The sequence below is a fragment of the Schistocerca piceifrons genome, chromosome 1 (assembly GCF_021461385.2).
Source record: "Schistocerca piceifrons isolate TAMUIC-IGC-003096 chromosome 1, iqSchPice1.1, whole genome shotgun sequence".
In the NCBI taxonomy this organism is placed as follows: domain Eukaryota; kingdom Metazoa; phylum Arthropoda; class Insecta; order Orthoptera; family Acrididae; genus Schistocerca; species Schistocerca piceifrons.
Genome location: NC_060138.1, coordinates 781,278,436 through 781,293,465, shown reverse-complemented (window position 1 = coordinate 781,293,465; position 15,030 = coordinate 781,278,436). Strand labels below are relative to the sequence as shown.

Here is a 15,030-nt window from a genome sequence, read left to right as displayed (position 1 = left end):
AAAATCTCGGAGAAAATTTGTTTTTTGCAAGTAAAATCAGAATAAAGCTAAATTTCTTAAAGCGAGTTTTCCGTTTTATCGTAAGAATGCATTTTTTATTTATTTCATTCGGTTTAAACCGTTTCCGCGCATTCACGTAAGAATCAAATTTAAGTGCTACTTCTCAGTTGACTTTAAACTATCGTATCTCCACAACGAATAAAGATTATTAGATAAAAAAATAGTTTTGACTTCATCCATTTATCTACCTTCGTGCAAAGTTTGAACCGATTCGTACAGGTTTAAAGTACAGAAGTGGCGCACTTCAAAAACCTCACAGAAACACACATTTTTTTTGCATCCAAACGAATCAAGAATTTTTCAGACGGTTAAAACGTGTTTTAGTCCAAGGTCCAATAAACCGGTGGACCAAATTTGGACCATCAGTCTGGCTCCAGTCCGAAGTTATTTAACGCTGCTTTTGTACATAAAACCAGATTGAGAGTGACTTTTTTTGCACATGAAATACGAACGGTGCACATACAAATGGTGCCATTAACTCGGTATTAATTTTAGCCCAATTAAAATCTTTTGCGAGAAGAATTAATCGATTCACACAATTTGCCTGGGCACCAGCTCCGGTTCGTCGTTTAAACCTTGATTATTATACTATAACATAGCTACAGTAAGACAAATGTTCTAATGGCTACACACATGGCCGCTGGTTCCGACTAGTGTACAAACTTTTTACCCCATATTCCTACCTATAAGAGGAACCGAACACCAACATCTCGCCAAACCGCGATTCAGTGCGCGGCCTTTTGAGACATATTTGTTACATCCCTTCCGCGCTTTAACGATTAAACTTTCATTCCACTAGGAACTGGTGACCATCATCGGTATCAGAATGAGGTTCCACACCCACAGTCACTGAAACACTCTTATAGCTGTTGGTGGCACGCAAGCAAACAACCTCCTAATGCCATCTTAGGAAATCTATTGCTATGCCTAAAACACTTGTAGTAACATTCGGCGAAGATTTCTGGCCGGAGGCTAGTATGATCGTATACGTCTTCCCATCATATGCAATATGTGTTCTGTGGTGATAAATGAGGAGAATGGGCAGGCCAATCACGATCAGTGAATTCCTCAAGCTGTTTTTGGTGTGAACTGCGTCGTAGAGTCTAGCATTAACTTATTACAATAAGCCTTTCGGTAACCTGGTCTTGAAGTGTATAACAACTGGGTTTATCTTCTTTACCACATAATGGCGAACATACAGCCTCCCTTCGACAGTTACCAAATCAGACGTGTTCTCACATCCAATAGCTTCCCACATCGTGATTCCTGAAGCTGCAGAGACATGTGCCTCGAGAATCGCTTCTTTGGCTCTGAGCACTATGGGACTTAACATCTGAGGTCATCAGTCCCCTAGAACTTAGAACTACTTAAACCTAACTAACCTAAGGACATCACACACATCCAGGCCCGAGGCAGAATTCGAACCTGCGACCGTAGCCGTCGCGCGGTTCCAGACTGAAGCGCCTAGAACCGCTCGGCGACACCGGCCGGCGAATCGCTTCTTTTGTGACCTTTCACCAAGTCGTCTACTAGCACAGTGCCAATTTGACCTCCAAAAATAGGAGCGAGACTCACTGCTGAACATCACAGAGTGCCACTCAATGTCCCAGTTAACTGTGGGTCTACACCACGCAAATCTCTGTTCACTACGGTATGGTGTCAGCGATAAACGACGCATAGTAACTGGAGATCTCGACCCAGTCTCTAGTATCGTGTTCCTGGCGTGTCGTGATGGCGCTCTGCCTGTCACCTCACACAGATTTCAGCATATCATTCGTCTATTCGTCAGAACCAGTCGAACAGTCCCACGGTCTTCTCGTGATGCACTCTTCCTTCGTGCCCCACGGTAGCCCTGTGTTCTTATCGTCACCACTCGTTCCTCTCTATTTCACTGCAGCCAAGTCTGGGCAATCAGTCGGTACGACGCTCTGAAACATGGCGGTAACTTACACGGGGACGTCCTCTGGATGTGCTATTTTGCGATATCCATCTGAAAAGTCCCAACAACGTTGCGCACTCTAAATAGCTGTCACGTGCTCATATCACTCTTCGTCTGTAGGACTGACTCTTTTCTGTACTGAAAGTATTGAAAATAAGCTCGCTTAAGGATGAACATTGTTCAACATATTCGACAGACATGGAAATACTGCAGTATCAGTTTGGAAGCATTCGGTCAAGCTATTAATCGTACAAGACTTTCCATTTCCTTTAATGTATGTATATTGTTCATTTATTGCCTGCCATTACGCAGTATTGCTAAGTCTTGGTGACGAAACCATTAAGCTATCATATACTCAGACTGTATAGCTGATACTACAACAGTACAATACATCTTCTGGTGTCTGCTAGCAGTAGTGGACACCAGAAGAGCCCGACGAATATCCCAGCAGAGGGGTCGAAACGTCGATCATTTTAGAAGAAACATGACGCGGCCTAATAACCCAGAAGATTTTAACTTCAGTGACAACGACCACGAAAGCCTGCAGACTTACATATGTAATAGGTTTACAGCTATGGCGATTGTTCATCAGGGGTATCGTCAGGAGTGCGACAGGGAAGTGTGATACATAAATGATGTGGAGGACAGGGTGAGCAGCAATCTGCGTGCGGTGATGTGTCGAAGTTGAGTGACTGTAGGAGGATACTGGATGACTCATACAAAATTTCTACTTGGTGTGATGAATGGCAGCTAGCTCCAAATGTAGAAAAATGTAAGTTAATGCGGATGAGTAGGAGAAACAAGCCCGTAAGGTTCGGATACACCATTAGTAGTGCTTCACACAAATAAATGGGCGTAACGTTGCAAAGCGATATGAAGTGGAACGAGCGTGTCAGGACTGTGGTACGGAAGGCGAATGATCGACTTTAGTTTATTGGAAGAGTTTTAGGAAAGTGTGGCTCATCTGTAAAGGAGATCGCATATGGGACGCTTGTGCGACCTATTCTTGAGTAATACTCGATGTTTGGGATCCGTACTGGGACAGATTAAAGAAAGACATCGACGCAGTTCAGAGGTGGGCCGCTAGGTTTGTTACCAGTAGGTTCGAACAACATGCAAATATTACGGAGATGCTTCGGGAATGGGAATCCTCGGAGGGAAGGTGACATTGTTATCGAGGGACACTATCGAGAAAATTTAGAGAACCGGCACTCGAAGCTGACTGCCAAAAGATTCTAGTCTCTCCAACATACATTACGCGTAAGGACCACGAAGATAAGATACGAGAAATTAGTGCTCATACTACGGAAGCATATAGATAGTCGTTTTTCCCTCGCTCTTATTGCGAGTGGTAGAGGAAAGGAAATGACTAGAACTGGTAGAAGGTACCCTACGTCACGAGCTTGCGGAGTATCTGTGTAGGTGTAGAAGTAGATGTAGCTGGCTGTTTTATGTTGTTTGGGGAGAATGTACGCAACATAACTAGTTACCACTCATTCAGGTTACCGTAAATATGAGCCAGGGTATTCCTTGAAGTTTCGAGATTGCAGCCGCATTACGTCGACTTTTTGCCGCGATATTTCGGTCTACGTCCGCCTCGTTACCTGAGTTGTCTGTGGGTTGTGTTGTCCTCAATATCAGTTCATAATCATCGACACGCGTCGCCCATTGCGGCGTGGACTGAAAGGACTTGCATCTCGGCGGCTGAACTGCCCCAGGTGGGGACTCTCGGCTATCTATGCCACATGATCATTTCATTTCAATTCGGCTGACAACCATTCAGTCATCTTCACGTAAGTGTGTTGTGTTGGAGATTGCCGGTTTACATCGCTAACTGTACACCAAAAATGCGCAAAGGCAGCCGCTACATGAGTGACCTCTGTCGAGTTTCGCGCCCTCTTCCAATATTGCTCCATCTACGAAGCGCAGACGCATGCGTGATTTTGGTACTACAAGCACTCTCTCTGTCGGAGTGCGCACTCGTGGAGTTAAAATACAGGCATCAAAATTAATAAAATTAACCGTCGATGGACATTGTACAATGCTTTCTTCCTGGAGAAATGATAGAAATCGCCGGGTCCCACGCCTTAATCCAGTTGAAAGCTGCCATCACGATGAATGAGATCTTCCACCAAACATATTCTAACCGATTTTTTAATAATAAATCCAAGAAGGATCTCGTCGTGTTTAAGTTTTCCGTTGCAGAATAATGTCCCATGGGGATATATTTCTCGGCTATGGGTGACTTACTGAGGTGCGGAAGGCGAGCGTGGCGATTATGTCCAAAGCATCTTTCACTCACTGTGCGCGTTGTCTGACCAATGTAGGCACTGCCACACTGAAGACATTCTGTAGATGCCAGCCTTCCGCAATCCCAGATCATCCTTTTCCTATCCGAGAAGAGCACAAGTCTTTGAAGTGGGCGGAAGATAACTTTAACATAATGTTCCCTTACGACTCTGTCTAATTTCGACGAAACATTGTCGACGTACGGGAGGTATGCTCTAGACTTAAATCGCAACATCTCCTCTTGATCTTGTGGGTGATCATGTTTCTTCTCCCTTAAAGCTGTGTTGATATAATGCGGAGAATATCCACTATCTTTGAACTCAGATTGTAGCTGCTTCAGCTTCTTTGCAAGGGTGTCTCCATCAGACACAAAATGTGTCCGGTGCATCATCGTGCGAATAACGCTCATAGTTTGTGATGGCTGATGGCAGCTAGACGGCTGCAAATACGGGTCTGTATATGTGGACTAACGGTAAACTGAATGCCCCAATGATCCATCCATTTCAAGAATCACATGCAGTAGAATGTATACTTCAACGTTCTCGATAACCTAGTGTTGTCCTTTTCTCTGCTTGTCATGATATGTATGCTAAGGACATTCCTATCTTCGAAGATTAAAACAGCCGTGTTCACAGAGCTCCATGCAAACATTCCTGGTTTAAGGGACACTCAGACATCCTATCAAATCCTGGCTTTCCCGCTAAGTTACCCGATCTTAATCCCACAGAAAATGTTGGGTACTATTTGGAACAGTGGTTGCGACGTAGCTGTCAACATCCTCGCAATGTGGTAGCTGTGCTGCATCTGATCATCAGTGAGTGGTTTCAGTTGGGATTGCATACTTCAAGATACCTGTGGACTCTGTTCCTCTCTGAATTGAGGCCATGACCAAGGCCGGCGGTATCAGCCAAGGCCGGCGGTATCAGTCTCCAGCGAAGACTAGTTTTTTGCCTAGTGTACTTAGGTACCTTTCCAGAAACATCTAACTCTCTGTCTACATTTAGTACCAGTGGAACGTTCTTCTTGAAGAAATTTGTCTAAGCCTTTGCAACTCTGTTTCTGATGTTTTTCTTCTGGTGGCTATCTTGCATAGCCTGTAGTGTGTACAGGGAGATGATTATGATGTTGGTTTGTGGGGCGCCATAATCGTGGTCATTATCGCCCGTACAAATTCCAAATCTTTCCATTTCCACTCTCGCCACGTCTCTGAAGATGAGGATAACACAAACACCCAGTTTACGGGCAGAGAAAATCCACCACCCGGCCGGGGATCGAACCCGGGGCCCCGTGATCCAGAGGCAGCAAGGCTAACTACTAAACCACGAGCTGCGGACTGTAGAGGGAGAGCCCATGAGACATGGAAACCGCTGTGTGTCCCCTTAATAATTTCAGCGTAACTAAGAATGGGATTGGCCAGTTTGAAACTAGTCTGTCAGAATCTCCAAATTAACTGACGGACTGGTTTCATATTATGCTACTTACACAACCGTGATAGAGTAAGGATGAGAACGGTCTATGTAAAAGACGTAAACAATTGCAAGAGATCAGGCAGTAGTACCTTATGAATACTCCTTCTGTGGTTATGAGGCAATGGCTTTTCAGTTTTAGAATGAGGTGACAAAAGTCACGGGATACCTGAAAATATCGTGTCGGACCTCCTTTTGTTCGGCGTAGTGCATCATCTCGACGTAGTATGGACTTGATAAATAGTTGAAGTCCCTCGCAGAAATATTGAGCCATTCTGTCTCTATAGGCGTCGATATATGCGGAAGCGTTGTCGGTGTAAGATTTTGTGCACGAACTAAGCTCTCGGTTATGTCCTATAAATATTTGATGGGATTCATGTCCAACGACCGGACATCTCGGAATATTGAATTATCTACGATTTGATAAGCATAGCGTCGTTAAAAGGATGCTAGGTTTGAGCCGAGCTTGTCAAGCTTCACGGAACTCATGGAAGCGCGGCTTTTGTTCCGTTAATTCAACTATCCACTTCTGTTTAAGTCACGAGTGGACGACAGAATTGTGACTGCTTATCCATTGTCGAGCAGATGTAATTTCAGTTCATGTATGCTTAACTAACATCTGTATAGTTTAAGGTAGCAGATTTTGCACCTTACATGATGCTAAATCAGTACTGATACACAGAATAATAATTGATAATTGGCCCACCGGTAGGAGAGAATGGACACAGAAAAGGAGGTTGTGTGTGTCATGTCAGACTAACAAGATGGGCTCAGAGGCTGGACCACGGCCGGAACCCCTAAGGACGGTGTTTATGTCACGTCAAACTAACGGGATGGCCGCGGCCGGACCCCTTTGTCGGCTGGCACTTCAGACCACCAAAGACGTTCGGAGAGGCTGGGCCATCACAACAAGAAGCGAGGAGAAGCTATATGCGAGAGAGAGAAAGACAATTTCGCGCCACAGTGGAAAATTTGCGGAAGACTGTGGCGGGATTGGCGCAGAGCGCGTAGAGATACGTGTTAAAGTTTGGCGGCAACAGTAACCGCGTTAGAATTCCGTGTCGTGGTTGGCTACAAACGTGCACGGATACATGGAAGTCTGTGTCGTGATTGGCTACCAACGCGCACGGATCCATGCGGCGAAGAACGGCCAAGTTTACAAAAACTCTGATGGGGGACTGTGGGGTCGGCTGTGGAAGAGAGCAGTCGCGGTGTCTGGCTGCTCTGCTTGGAGAGCGTGGAGAGAAGTAGGTTGGAGAAGTTACCGGCATTGAGTCCAATGGTTACTCTCCAAGTCTGAATAGTTTAGAGCATCCGACTCCACACACGTAGCATTATCTGTTCCTCTGAGGAGAGAAACAGATTAGTACTAATTTGTGGTGTTCATAAGCAATCTGAAGTGTACCTTTGCTGCCGCGCACTTGAGTCGACCGACTACTCTTGGCATATGTGCAAGTAGCTTGAGTATTGACTAGTGACGGACTCCGCAATTGAACACTTACGTACAGGAGTTTACGGGCGTAAACCACGTCCACGTTGGAGAGTAAAGCCAAGCTCGCTCACGGGAAAGACGGCATCACGACGTTGGCTGTACCGACCGTCGTAATCATCACGGAGAATTACGGTGATATTAGCAATCATCAGCCAAAGTAGGGCACTGTAATTCTAAATGAGTTCATATTCCGTTAGCTCTTTGACTGGCGCTCTCTGAGTCTGTGTCCGTTCAGGCAGAACTGCAATAGAGTCACTTGCGGGTTCAGTGTTGACTTAAGTAGTTAGGAAAAGAGAATGCATTGTGCCAATGATAGGCTAGTTAGGTTAGCGAGTGTATTGTATTGTCATGTTAGGCTAGAAATATTGCTCATCCTGTTTTCTGAATAAATCTTAATTTGGTATCATATGATAATCACCGCATTATTGATTTCGTAGCTAGCAAGCACCATATTTTTGTTTAATAATTAGAGTGTAATGATAATTTCGATGCAAATGATACTGGGGGCATAACCGCGCGTTTAAACAGTGCCAACTTTAGTCAGATAGCAACTCAAGGTCGACTAAGACTACCAATAGATATTTTTCAATTCATTGATAATTTTACAATAAACCCCCCGTACGTTGTAATAGTACAATGTGGTCAAAGCAATTGTTGTAGTCACGTCCCGTAGTTTTTCGCAGAACTCATTCCAATTGACATTTTTCGTCCTGTCTTGCTAGTTTTCCTTGTGATTCAACCACAGTGTACCATGACTGCTTCTTACGTTTCTTTAAAGATGTTAAGTACTATTCAGATGTCCCTTTGAGATGCAAATATCTTGTAGAATCCTGACTGCTACTGTGATACTTATGAGAAATGTTAAAGAATGTGATGTATCCTATATGTAAAGTTTCCTTTACATAGTTACTCAGCAACCAGCCCTTTTTAAGTTGTTGTTGCTAGCAGAGTCAGTCAACAGTACGATGGACACCGCGAGCCAGCTGCCCCAAGGACTGAATTTCTTCCTTATTTTGTTTATTCTTAACCAAACTTCTGTTTTCCTAAGTGTCCATTCCTTTGAGCTGAGAGGATTATAGTGTTTTCGGTGATCTCTTAACGTTCATAATTAACATGAGATTTTTGTTGTGTCGTCACAGCATACAGCGACTTACCCTCTTCTCCATGATGACGTCGTCTGCGGCGGCCCGCTGGAGACACGCCAGCAGGACCAGGAGGGCGGGACACAGCAGCAGCAGGGCTCGTGACATTCCGGATTACTTCCTGCAAGCACACCACCCACCACTTTGGTTAGACGAGCAACAGCGCACGGACTGAGCCCTCTCACTTTTTTCCCCTCTTACATTACGAACCGCTAAAACAGAATGAAAGAAGATGATAATAAATGAAAAGCACCAGTTTGCTTTTGTTCGACAGTACTACTTTTATTGCTAACCGGTTTTCGGCTTACAAGGCCATCTTCAGACATTTACTGAGTATTATCACCAAAGAAGTTAAATGTTGGCAGACAACATTGGAAGAGAAGTAACACATCTAGAGTGAAGTAGAAACATACAGTAAGTAACATCTTTGCAATGAAATAGTAAAAACTGAACAGTACATAAATAACAATGGAGTTGACAGGAAAACCTTTAGCACAAAATAGGAATAGCATGCCTACATAACAGTTTCTATTAATAAACAAAACTAATAAAATAAGACAAAATTAGTACTAAACAAGGCTACATCAAGAGGTATGAAACATGGAGTGTGGTACACAACCAATTAAAAAAGAAGAGACAGTTGTCAATGTAAATACAGAATACATAAGGAACTTAAGCAATATCCATAAGATAAACAGAAATTAATAAATGCAGGGAAAATGGAGGTGTTTGAGGAACTTACAGTTTGAGAGTGTGGTGGTACTGCATTTTAACATTAACATTATAATCAAAGCAGTGGCTGTATACCAGTTTTGATTAAATAAATGAGCAAAGTAAAATATGAACAGTATTTGATGAGACAACTACAAGGGGAGTTAAACATGGACAGTAATACAAGTACAAGTTAAAAGGAAACCCTTAACTATTGAAACTACAGCCCATGTGGAATACAAAGACAACTGCAACAAATAAAACAACTTAATGAATACAGGAAAATGGGAATATGTAGGAAGAGAGAGTGTGGGAAGTAATGAACAACAAAGATGATTATATGAAGTTTAGGAGAGGGGAAGTGTTGAGCTGTGTCTGGTCATTTAGGATGAGATCTAGACTGTGAGCAATAAAAGTAATATTGTAGAACAAAAGCAAACTGGTCCTTATCATTTATTATTATAATGTTGTTCTACCAAGAACCGACGGAAGATTCTGTTAATATGAAAGAAGATGAGTTACTGCTGGTAAATAAGAAGTGTGAAGTGATAGTAGTAATACCCAGTGACAAAAGTTCGTATGTGGAACAGCTACCGGCAATAGGTAAATCTTCGTCGAAAATGACCACAGTGTAACTAAAAGACAGCTGCGTATGTTAGCCTTAGAGGGGAAGGGAAGATTTCACTTGACGAGAACGATTATTGCGGCATTGCGGGCTGACGTTTGTCAGTGTTTGGTAACCACTCTGTTTTCGTGTCCCAGTTTTTATTTTTTTCAGTCTATATTTTCATTTATTCTCCATGTCCATAACGCATTTTGGAATCGCCTTCATCAGATGTGTCATAAAGCAAAAAGTATGTAAGGAATAATTACAGTTTAACAATATTGGTCCTTTTATACTTTCAAAACAAAGATATTTCTACTTACTGCAGTCATGATTGTACAGTATACAGGACGTCCCAGGAGAAATGGTCAATTTCAGGGATATGGAAGGAGCGATCATCAGAAGCAAAAACACTTCACATCGACATATGCCATATTCCGAATGGCTTCCGAGATAGAACACATTTAATATGAATTATTATTTAATTTCTGTATTACTCACTACATTGTCAGCTTTACCTATGTACATATGTACAAAAGTTAGTAACCATTATAACTTACGTTTTACAAGATATCAATAGAAAAACACGTATTTTAACATATTTGCCTTTAAGAGTTATTGTTCACGTCACTTTACAACTGTTGTACAGTTCACAATAAACGTTCGAATATCCCCCACACATCTTTAGTGTACACCATTGGCCATTGAAATTGCTACACCAAGAAGAAATGCAGATGATAAAGGCTACTCATTGGACAAATATATTATACTAGAACTGACATGTGATTACTTTTTCACTCAATTTGGGCGCATAGATCCTGAGAAATCAGTACCCAGGACAACCCCGTCTGGCCGTAATAACGGCCTTGATACGCCTGGGCATTGAGATAAACAGAGCTTGGATGGCGTGTACAGGTACAGCTGCCCATGCAGCTTCAACACGATACCACAGTTCATCAAGAATAGTGACTGGCGCATTGTGACGAGCCAGTTGCTCGGCCACCATTGACCAGACGTTTTCAATTTTGAGAGATCTGGAGAATGTGCTGGCCAGGGCAACAGTCGAACATTTTCTGTATCCAAAAAGGCCCGTACAGGACCTGCAACATGCGGTCGTGCATTATCCTGCTGAAATGTAGGGTTTCGCAGGGATCGAATGAAGGGTAGATCCGCGGGTCGTAACACATATGAAATGTAACGTCCACTGTTCAAAGTGCCGTCAATGCGAACCAGAGGTGACCGAGGCGTGTAACCAGTGACACCCCATACCATCACGCCGGGTGATACGCCATTATGGCGATGACGAATACACGCTTCCACTGTGCCTTCACCGCGATGTCGCCAAACACGGATGCGACCATCATGATGCTGTAAACAGAACCTGGATTCATCCGAAAAAATGACGTTTTGCCATTCGTGCACCCAGGTTCGTCGTTGAGTACACCATCGCAGGCGCTCCTGTCTGTGATGCAGCGTCAATGGTAACCGCAGCCATGGTCTCCGAGCTGATAGTCCATGCTGCTGCAAACGTCGTTGAACTGTTCGTGCAGATGGTGGTTGTCTTGCAAACGTCCCCATCTGTTGACTCAGGGATCGAGACGTGGCTGCACGATCCGTTACAGCCATGCGGATAAGATGCCTGTCATCTCGACTGCTAGTGATATGAAGCCGTTGGGATCCAGCACGGCGTTTCGTATGACCCTCCTGAAGCCACCGATTCCATATTCTGCTAACAGTCATCGGATCTCCACCAACGCGAGCAACAATATCGCGATACGATAAACCGCAATCCCGATAGGCTACAATCCGACTTTTATCAAAGTCGGAAACGTGATGGTACGCATTTCTCCTCCTTACACAAGGCATCATAACAACGATTCACCAGGCAACGCCGGTCAACAGCTGTTGGTGTATGAGAAATCGGTTGGAAACATTCATCATGTCTGCACGTTGTAGGTGTCGCCACCGACGCCAACCTTGTGTGAATGCTCTGAAAAGCTAATCATTTGCATATGACAGCATCTTCTTCCTGTCGGTTAAATTTCGCGTCTGTAGCACGTCACCTTCGTGGTGTAGCAATTTTAATGTCCAGTAGTGTATTTGTGCACTGTTACTTGTCTGAGTGCTTCTGCACTTTCGATAATGAAGACAACGGCGTCCATGATGCGACCAAGCAGTTCATCTCGCGTATTCACCTTTCGTTTGTTCACTTCAGACTTCATCCAACCCCATGAACTAAAACCTAATGGTGTATGTCTTGCTACCTCTTTGACCAGTTAACTGCACTACCACGACCAATCCAACCATTAGGATAAGTGCGGCTGACATGTTCCTTCACACGTCTGGTAAAATGTGGGGGAGGGGGGGGCGGCTCCGTCAAACTGGAAGAACATTGCAGTCTGGATGGCCAAAGGACGGTCCTCAATGTGTTTCATAAACGAATTTTCCTAAAAATGCAGGTAACTCTGTCTCGTTACACGTTCTTCTAAAACGACTGGATCTGTCAACATGTTACCTATCGTGCTGCACCAACAGGGAACGAAAGGCGATGGTGAAAATAGGTTTTCACTCTAGCGTGTCGATTTTCCAGCAGCTATCAATGATTGTTACGTGTGTTGTTGATTCCATTCCTTTTAAACGTGGCTTCATCAGCTGCGTGGGTAAGACACATACGTGAGCGCCACTAACTCAAAATAATAATAATAATAAGTGCATTGAATGTGTTCTGTCTCGGAAACCATTCGGAATAGGCCATACGTCCATAAGGAGTTTTTTTTGTTTCGAATGATCGTTCCTGTCATATCCCTGAATAGGACCGTTCCTCCTGGAACACTCTGTATTTTTGTGTTTTAGATGATGATACTGCCAAATTCTTTGGGTTTAAAGACCTTAACTAATAATACCCTGGTAAGTACAATTAACATTTAAAATAATAAGTAACGAAATAATAAGAGAGGAATATATTTTTACCAGATGAGATTTTCAATCTGCAGTGGAGAATAAACGTAAGGAACATCGCTCTCTGCGGAGTGATACAACACAACGCGCAGTGCATTTATTATATGCATATAACGAATATGTATTAAAGGCCATTGAGCAGGCTTCGCAATTGAAAGGGAGCGAAACGTGTATGGCATAAAAACATGCAGCGTTTCATTTAGTTACACAACAATTGTACTGGAACAAATGAACTTGTGCAGTTGTAGAATTTGCCTCAAATCAGATGTTAAACAGAATTTATTCTCAAATATCTCAGTATGGGCGTAATTCCCGTGGACAAATAAATTTTAGAGTTGTTTGGTGCTTGACTGCCTATTTACTAAAGCCTTTAGAACGAAATTCATTTAATATAGTTGGTTTCCAGTAGGTGCAATTTGCCCAGATGAAAGAAGAACCGCCGGCCGTGGTGGCCGAGCGGTTCTAGGCGCTACAGTCTGGAACCGCGCGACCGCTACGGTCGCAGGTTCGAATCCTGCCTCGGGCATGGATGTGTGTGATGTCCTTAGGTTAGTTAGGTTTAAGTAGTTCTAAGTTCTAGGGGACTGATGACCTCAGATATTAAGTCCCATAGTTCTCAGAGCCATTTGAACTATTTTGAAGAAGAACTGAGATCCATACCACGTGGAAACGGCTATAGCATTATTTCGAGAAGATCCGTTGTAACTGCACTACTTAGCTACCGAGGAGCCACGAGGCTTTACTCTACAGCCTTCCTGTCACGGAGGACTGCCACCCACTACAGTAGCAGATATTCACCGTGCACAGGCGGCGTCGCGAAGCATGTCAGAACTCTGCAGCAATTAAATTAAAACGAGACGGGCGCCAGAGAAGTTGGTCGCTAAGTAGCGGATTAGCACAGCTGGTCTGCTGTTACTCGGAAGGAATTCACTGCGGTCTGTCTCCTCTTGTCGTATGACGCTGACTTCCTTTCCACTGCAGCTGGTCGGATCCGAGTGCAGCCACACTCCCACTGAGATTTACCACTGCTTCATTTTGTCGCCTCGCGTTCTCAGCACGAATCCCGAGAAATGCAAGCGCTGGTAGAGGAACGACAGATCAGTTTTACGGCGGAGCAATGTAAAGGTACTCCACAGCAATGCTTTTTACACAACCGTAGACCTGAGGCTTCTCACCTCCCTTTGGGTTACAAATTTAAGGTTCCGTTCTGCAAAAAAAAGTCATTAATAATGGAATTACTTAAAAGACACATGTCGTGGACTCCACACTCAACCCTTTCCTGATTAAAATTTATTTTGCCTATATTTTAAAAATAAAAGGTCAAAAACTGTCTTCCTTTGTGATAAATAATATACTTCCACTCCCAAGTTTTAAGTGGACCGGTTTTGAAAATCGGTGAAGTGTGATACATGTGTCCCACAAACCCAACTAGATCCATGTTTTCATGTGAACCTAGGATTTTCAGAGTTAACTTTTCAATTTTTGAATGATTTTGTAAGAATGGGAATTATGGAAAAAATTGTAATAAATCAGTACCAAAACACATTTATACTCCTGACAATGAAAAACATGAGATATTGCACACGACTTTTGAACATAACTTTTAAGATGGCTTTGATATACCACACGCCAATGTTTTCTATAATCTATGAAATTTTCTGGGGTATATACACCCCACTACATACAAATTTTGTACGAACAGACAGTATTACTGATATGTGCAGTAATGTTTCAGAGAAATGTCTATGATGTATAACTAGTTACTACAGACATCCTTCGAGTGGCAAAGATGGTGATTCGATCTGATTTTCGTGAAACAAATGTGCTGTGCCACCTATAAACAGACTCTGCCCCATTTCATCGCTCACAGCCTTTTATACACCCACGCAACGGTCCGTAGTATTTTTCTCGGAGTTCCGAAAGCATCAAATGGTTCAAATGGCTCTGAGCACTATGCGACTTAACTTCTGAGGCCATCAGTCGCCTAGAACTTAGAACTAATTAAGCCTAACTAACCTAAGGACATCACACACATCCATGCCCGAGGCAGGATTCGAACCTACGACCGTAGCGGTCGCTCGGCTCCAGACTGTAGCGCCTAGAACTGCACGGCCACTCCGGCCGGCCCGAAAACATCGCGTAACGTGCTAGCAATAGACAGATTTAAGTGTAGACGTCCAAACGCACAAAACTACATATTACTTTACCGGGACACGCGTATCCCATCGATCACGAAAGAGTTAAAAGCTATCCCTCTGCGGTAAAAAGGAAAACTATATGGGAGCGAAGGAATAAACAAGCTCAACTTACGTGTGTCGCGTTTTCGATGAAGAAAGGGTGCATGGGAAGGAAACGCAATAGCCACTTTC

The 15,030-nt window shown here is 43.5% G+C and overlaps 1 protein-coding gene across 1 annotated transcript in view; it reads right to left on the bottom strand.

Moving 5' to 3' along the window:
* LOC124803033 (cardioactive peptide) overlaps positions 1 to 15,030 on the bottom strand; it is a 345,435-nt gene that overhangs the window by 18,660 nt on the left and 311,745 nt on the right. Inside the window, exon 2 of the mRNA XM_047264149.1 lies at positions 8,401 to 8,509. Coding sequence (XP_047120105.1) covers positions 8,401 to 8,496 — 96 coding nt within the window. The 5' untranslated portion in view covers positions 8,497 to 8,509. The remainder of the gene's footprint in view (positions 1 to 8,400; positions 8,510 to 15,030) is intronic.